Below are 6768 nucleotides of genomic sequence, written 5' to 3'. Positions count from 1 at the left end.
TAGTCAATTTAAAAATAGGGTATCACCACAAAGATCACAAAAAGAATTTGACTTTCATTAAAACCTTTTACACAAAAAAAATTATTATTAGCACTTAAAAAATTTAATTATCCACTTCTCATAAGAATATTTTTCTTTTTAAATATAAAAAATTTGAAGTACACATAAGACTGGGTTGGTTCGAAACTTGAACCAAAATCCCAATCCCAATCTCAACTGCTGATCCCAAAATAATGGCCTATAAAAGTTGATCCTTATCCTGAACCGAATTTTTCAGATCTCAAAATTCAAGAATACAAAAATAGGTTTTGATTTCAAGTCAAGTCAAGAATTAAAAAAAAATAAAAAATTTGGCCAATTTTGAAGGCCCACAATAATGACTAAAGAAATGTTGAAATACTTTTAAGTTTTTCTGGTTCTCAAAAAAGTAAATTGTCATTACATCAAGGTGATCTCCTTTTTTAATAAAATAAACATGTTATTTTCGTAGTAATTTCAAATGAAAATTGTTATTAACATTCCAAAAATCTCATTTGACACTCCAAACTTTCTATAATTAGAAAGAAAAATACGCTTATAAGAAATGTAGAATAAAATTTTTGAAATGCTAATAACAATTTCTTTTCAAATAACCCAACTATCATGCACCAGAAAGGAGATTAAAAAAATTGTAAAGAACCAAAGCAAACGAATGAGGCTAAAAAAATGTAACCAAAGAACTTGATAACCACCAAAGTTACCTACATTGGGACAGGATGGAACCAACTATGGGCAAGCATTGCCCGATAAGTTCATAAAACTAAAAGCAAATGCAAAGCAGCCTGTCTATACACACTTAAGCACTTCCAAAATATAAGTTTGTATGCTGCTGTAACTATCCCACTTCTCCCAAGAACCATCACCAAAATACCACTTAGAAGTTCAACATTACTTGCAGCACAAGTCAACCGATCACTCCAAATCATCGGCTTTCACGTGCAGAGGGCTTGATGGTGAAACATTTCCATCATCAACATCCATTGCTTCTTCCTCCTGAGCCTTCTTTGCTCCAGCACCACCCTCGCCAGCAGCCTTCCTCCCACGCTTTGCAGCTGGCTTTTTGTTCTCTTTTGGATCCTCAACAGATTGCACCTGCTGAGGACTTGACTGTGAGCCATTTCCTTCTTCATTTCCCGATGCTTCTTTCTCCTGAGCCTTCTTTCTTCCTCTGGTCTTCGCTCCAGTACCATCTTGACTGGCAGGCTTCCTCCCACACTTTGCAGCTGGCTTCTCGCTCTCTTTTGGATCCTCATCAGATTGCACCTGTAGAGAACTTGATGGTGAAGATTTTCCTTCTTCATCACCCGGTGCTTCCTCCTTAGTCCTCTTTCTTCCTCGGGTCTTTGCTCCAGCACCGCCCTGAGCAGCAGGTTTCCTCCCATGCTTTGCAACAGGAGCATCAGATTTGCTCTCTTTAGGATCTCCCTTCGAACCATCAGTCAGGGCACCAAAAATTTCCTTTGCCTCCCCATCATCATGAGTCTTTGATGAGGAATTACCAGCATCAACCTTCAGACGTTTGGGACTCCTTGTGGGCGACTTTGTTCGTGAAGTCTGCCCGTTGCCATTCACTCTTGCTTCGTCAGACACAGGATCAGCAGTTTCATTGTCAGAATCATCTTCACTTAACACCTCATTTGGATCCTCATCCTCTTCATCACTTGACTCCTCAGTTGGATCCACCTTCTCTTCCTTTTCATTCTGAGCTTTTAGTGACTCGATCATATCCTTTATCTCTGTATTCACCTGTTAGGTTAATCCCACAAGATACAGTAAACAAATTTGCCAAGGAGTTAACACTTCAATAAGGTAATGTTTCATTCATTTCTGAGAAGATAAAAGAGGAAAATCAAAAGAACATTCTACCTACAAGCAGTCTATTATTTCAGGATTAATCAAAAGCAGATCATACTGTCACTTCCATCTTCTCATCAATCAGAAAGGGGGAAAATGAAAGGAAAAATAATCTTACATTCCCATGAAACAAAAAGAAAAAGGCCCAAGTAACAACAAACCTGAGGATTCTTCAGAAAATCAGAGATATCCATCGGGCAGGCAGGGCATTTCATCACATTCTTTTGGGCTCGGAGAGACCGTCCACCTCTGCTTCTTTCTGTCACAAAACTCTTGCCAACAAAAGCACCTTCTAAGCATGACTTGCAAAAGTGATGAACACAAGGTGTGGTTACTGGTGCAGTCATCACCTCCCGACAAATTTGGCAGCTGAATTCTGCAGACAAAGACAAATATACATTAGCATGAAATGATATAACCTGTTGGCAGAGTTTAGATTAATTTTAAGTCTGTACCAATATTTTGCTTTCGAAGTATCTCCAACCTCCTTACCAAATCCATAACAGCAGTCCAAGTAGTTTCCAATTTTGATTACGTGTCAGACCAAAGGAAGATAAAATAATACTGATTTGAGTGTAGTCAAGGGGGGAGAGAGAGAGAGAGAAAGAGAGAGACCTTTCAAGAGCTTCTGTCGTACAGTCATTTTTTGTGCTTTCTTGATTGCTTTCGTTGTCTTCCTTTGAGCTTCAGGACAGAATGCTAGAATAGGTTTTTTGCTGGGAGGTGGTTGCTTCATCCATGTCCAGCGACCATCTTTTTCCTGATAACATTGTACAGCATAGTTTAGAAAATCTCCTATAACAATATCAGAGCGCAATGACAAACTCTTAGGTATTCAGTGACTACACTCTATCCAGGTGCATTATGTTCCCCAAAAGACTGAAAAGCAGTAAAACAAAACATTCCAAATCCAGTTTTAAAAAATAGAATAACTTACATCAAAGTCCCAAGATGGGCTTTCTTTCCTCACTGTTATATCTTTTGCTGCCTTCAGCTCAGGAATATCAGGTAAAGGTCTAGGTCGATCCCCATGCTCATCACTGCAGTTCAAGTTGGAAAGAAATAGTAAAGAGGTCTACAGAAGAGGGCATGAATAAAAGAAACTAAATCAAACCTCGTCCATGGCGCTGGTTCATTATCACATCTGACAAAAAGATACCGGCAGACTTTGAACCCCTAGATAAACAAAAACACTATCAGTAAATCTTTTCAGGAAAGTATAGAAACCCATGAAGCGATGCCATCATTTGGGATAGCACATATTTACCTGGACTCCAACCTTAAGCCAACATTTTTCTATTCTGTAGCATCCATCATACCGAACACCTTTATCAGCAGGGGCATATGAGGAACGCTTCTCCTTGTGAGACCTAATTACCAATTCGAAGGCAACATATACAAAAAATTAATCATGATGCAGAACACCCAGATATTAGAAATCTTGAACACATTATGCTCAAGGGAAATTATTGTAACAAAATTTAAACTGATAGTCTTCACATGGTATATCTAACTACAAATGTACAAAAGACATAAATAGAACAATAAGTTGTGGATATTAGAGAGGGAGTTTGGAACATTGCAATTACCTTACCACCCGCACAGGATAACCTTTCAGGCAACTGAGTCGGAGAGCCTTGTTATATTTGTCAAATGTCTGGTCAAAAGACTGCTCCTTGTTTGTTCGCTTATTACCGCTCAAATCCCTTCCACCACTGCAATATATATCCATGTAAACAAGGCAGCAAATATACATAAAGTAAAAAAATCAATTTTTTTTTGAAGAGAGATGGAATAGAAGGCGCAGTTTAAGTGGTCAATCCAATGACAAACCTTCCAGTATATAAGAACCACTCTCCATGATCCTCATCATCAAGGTAGCCTCCTGAAAGCACAACTGACTGTGCACCATGATCAGACTGCCCAGCTATACCAGCAACATGGGGAAAATGTGCACCCCATTGTCTACATTCAAGCCTATCCTCCCAGCACTCACCAACCAGAACACCTTGATTTCTCTCTGGATCATTTTCAGCAGGAATGGGTCCAAAGTGATCTGCTGGAATCGTGACAAATATCTTGCCACTTGAAGCATTAGCTTTTCCAGTCTTCTGTGCACGTTCTGTAGTGAATGCCTTGTCCGGCCTGTCTTGATTTTGTACATAATGATAAACCCGAGCAGGCCCCCCGTTTGCATTTGCTTTTGACAACTTAGCCGTACGTATGCAAGATACAAGTGAAGAGTTGATTCGGGGGTTACTTGCCATCTTGGGAGGAATTTGACCACGGCATTTTCCACAAATACGCTTCCCTTGTCCAACCCATTTCTGGAAGCACTTCAGGCAAAAATTGTGTCCACATGGTGTCTGGATTTAAGAGCACACAACATGCCATTATTAACATAATCTATCTATATCAGTACAGCAACCTACTAACAATCCTCCAACACCTCAGAAGCAAGGTCACCAACAATGTGAAAGCACGCTAAATTCAAAGCCTGAAACACGAAATATCTCAAAAGCCAAAATTTTCCAATCCATTTACCTATTCAAGGAGTTTCCTAGTTTACTCATAACTGTTGGACTGATCACCTTAAACATAGGCTAATACATGAACATGGTAAACTATGTGGACCAACAAAACTATCAATGCATCCAATCAATAAGATTAAATACAAATGATAAATTAATTAGAATATTAGTAAACTAAACAATGTAGATAATCATAAACCCTGTAAAGACATGAATATGCAGATGATGTAATAGGATTGAAAACTCAGATGCAAACAATTAAAGAAATTAACCAATTTACACACACACAAAGACAAAAAGGGTAAAGCGTCATCAAAGGAAGGTGATGGGACCACAAAACCCGAAATTCAGGATCAGAGTGAACAAAAAGCAAAGAAAACAAGGGGTGCGTTACCAAACCAACCAACCATTAATTTTTTTGGGTGAAACCATAAAGAAATTTTTAAATGGGAACACCAAAAGCTGAAAAATATCGAAGAACACTGTATTAAATCCACTAATCAATTATACGTCTGGGTTTATTTAAGAACCCAACTAAACCTGTTGAAGAAGTTGAAGAGATTATATGATTACAATTAATGAATCAGGACTCTCACCCACCATCATAAATAGTTAAAAATCTTATCTTTGAAGCAAAAAATCCAACTTTGTTTGAGAAAAAAGTAATCACAAGCAAATAGAATTATATAAATAAATTTAAAAATTAAATTAATACCAACTAATACCCAGAAAAATTAAAGATTGATGAACTCTGAAAACAGAATTTCCATGGAAGAAAAACAGAAATGCATTCAAGAAACAGGGGGAGAATGTGAGGGCAAAACGACAACAAATTTCAAAAAAATCAACGCAAAACGGTATTCCCAAAAAAATACAGGCACAGAAGAACCAAACCTGCACTATCACCATCCAAATACGCCAACATCTTAAAGCATTAAAAAAAAATCACAAAAAAAAGTTAAAAATTCGAAATAAATTAATCAAAAAAGGAAGAAGACCAACCGTAACAGGCCTATCCGGTAACTGCATACAGAAGACGCAGTTGAAAATCCCACCGAGCACATCCAAGACGTCCTTCGCCCCCTTCTTCTCCTCCTCCACCGTCGCCTTCCCGCTCATCAGCTCCTGCCTCCTCCTCGCCTTCTCCTGCTCCGTCAGGGTCGCGTCGTTCTCGATCTCCCGGATCGCCGCCACCAGACCGCCGTCCACGCCGGCGTTCACGGCGGGGACGTGCGCCGGAGCGTCGCCGGAGATTGATGTGCAGTCGGGGCACTCCCACTGGAGAGTGGCGGCCAGGGACTCGGGCTTGGCCAAGAGGCAGGCAGCGTGCCAGGGGGTCACGCAGGTCTTGCAGGTGAGCTTCTCGGCGTCAGTCGGAGTCACCTTGCAGAGCATGCAGACGCCGTCTCCGTCGCAGGGAAGCTGGCTAACTTGCGCCATTGAGGGGTGCGCACGATAACAGGGCGGAGAAAGAGAGTAAGGACAATGTGGAGTGAAAGGCGTTGAGTGAGTGGTGGAATCGGAAACGACTCAGACTTTATAGGGGTGAGATTTTTGGGCGACGGCGGGTTTATTGAAATTTTTTGGAAAGGTTTTGAAATTTGGGAGGTAATCGGGTGTGCCGCAGTGTATCTGAAGTCCCTGTGTTGACGAAATTTGAGTGGTCCACGTAAGGGGGAGTTAACGGAAAGGGTTTTGGTTGATGGGTTTTGAAATTTTGGTGCCAAATGCCTATCCCGCTTTTGACTCGCTTTTCGAACGTTGCGTGTGCCTCATTTGTCTGATCGTGGCCACATCGGTTTTGCCGTTTCTGGCCGTATGCAATGATAAAATACAATTTTCCTTTTACTCCACAAAATAAAGGGGTAGTGTTGTCTTCTTCAATTTATTCAATTAGATGGTCGAAAATTACTAAAAATATATAAGAGATAAAAATAAATTACCTTTTACAAAAATAAAATAAGAATTACAATTAGATTAGTATAGGGTAGTGCTAAGCTGCTAGATACAAATCTATTTTTACTTTTCACACAGTCATCTCAATGTTGACTATCGATATCGAATGAATTGAATAAAATAAATAACCAAAAGTTAGCAAGAGTGCATGGAAAGTAAAAGCAATTGTGTGAATAACATTATTCTTATCCTTAGTATGTGATATTTTAGTGTTGGAATGACAACTCTACCCATCATGATTTCTAATAACAAAAACTAGACTCTTTTTGTCCACTCGAACGATAGAGAAACCTAGGCCTTTAACTTTTTTTATAGCATTTTAGGTTTTTAGGTCCGTAGCTAATTACCATGACAAAAAAATACACAAGTTCAATTTACATATATGAAT

At 39.3% G+C, this 6768-nt stretch overlaps 1 protein-coding gene across 1 annotated transcript; it reads right to left on the bottom strand.

The window, feature by feature from the left end:
- Nucleotides 1-698: 698 nt before the first annotated feature.
- LOC137713195 (E3 ubiquitin-protein ligase ORTHRUS 2-like) lies at nt 699-5911 on the bottom strand. Its single transcript, XM_068452467.1, has 9 exons — nt 5427-5911; nt 3727-4259; nt 3483-3608; nt 3161-3263; nt 3008-3069; nt 2831-2933; nt 2509-2653; nt 2055-2269; nt 699-1785 (listed from the first exon to the last, which is right to left on the bottom strand). The coding sequence occupies exons 1-9, from the start codon at nt 5862-5864 to the stop codon at nt 952-954; spliced, it is 2559 nt and encodes an 852-aa protein (XP_068308568.1). The 5' UTR covers nt 5865-5911; the 3' UTR covers nt 699-951.
- Between the last annotated feature and the right edge of the window lie 857 nt (nt 5912-6768).

The sequence above is a fragment of the Pyrus communis genome, chromosome 13 (assembly GCF_963583255.1).
Source record: "Pyrus communis chromosome 13, drPyrComm1.1, whole genome shotgun sequence".
NCBI classification, from domain to species: domain Eukaryota; kingdom Viridiplantae; phylum Streptophyta; class Magnoliopsida; order Rosales; family Rosaceae; genus Pyrus; species Pyrus communis.
Note: the sequence above shows the minus strand (reverse complement) of the source record. Positions and strands in the feature narration are given on the sequence as shown.

What these genes read in the sequence shown, in the direction of transcription:
- LOC137713195 (XM_068452467.1), bottom strand. Translation starts at nt 5,864, where the DNA reads ATGGCGCAAGTTAGCCAGCTTCCCTGCGACGGAGACGGCGTCTGCATG. An exon ending in GAACCAGCGCCATGGACGAG is followed by an intron (nt 2,934 to 3,007) that starts GTTTGATTTAGT and finishes CTTGAACTGCAG; the next exon opens with TGATGAGCATGGGGATCGAC. An exon ending in ATTTTCTGAAGAATCCTCAG is followed by an intron (nt 1,786 to 2,054) that starts GTTTGTTGTTAC and finishes TTAACCTAACAG; the next exon opens with GTGAATACAGAGATAAAGGA.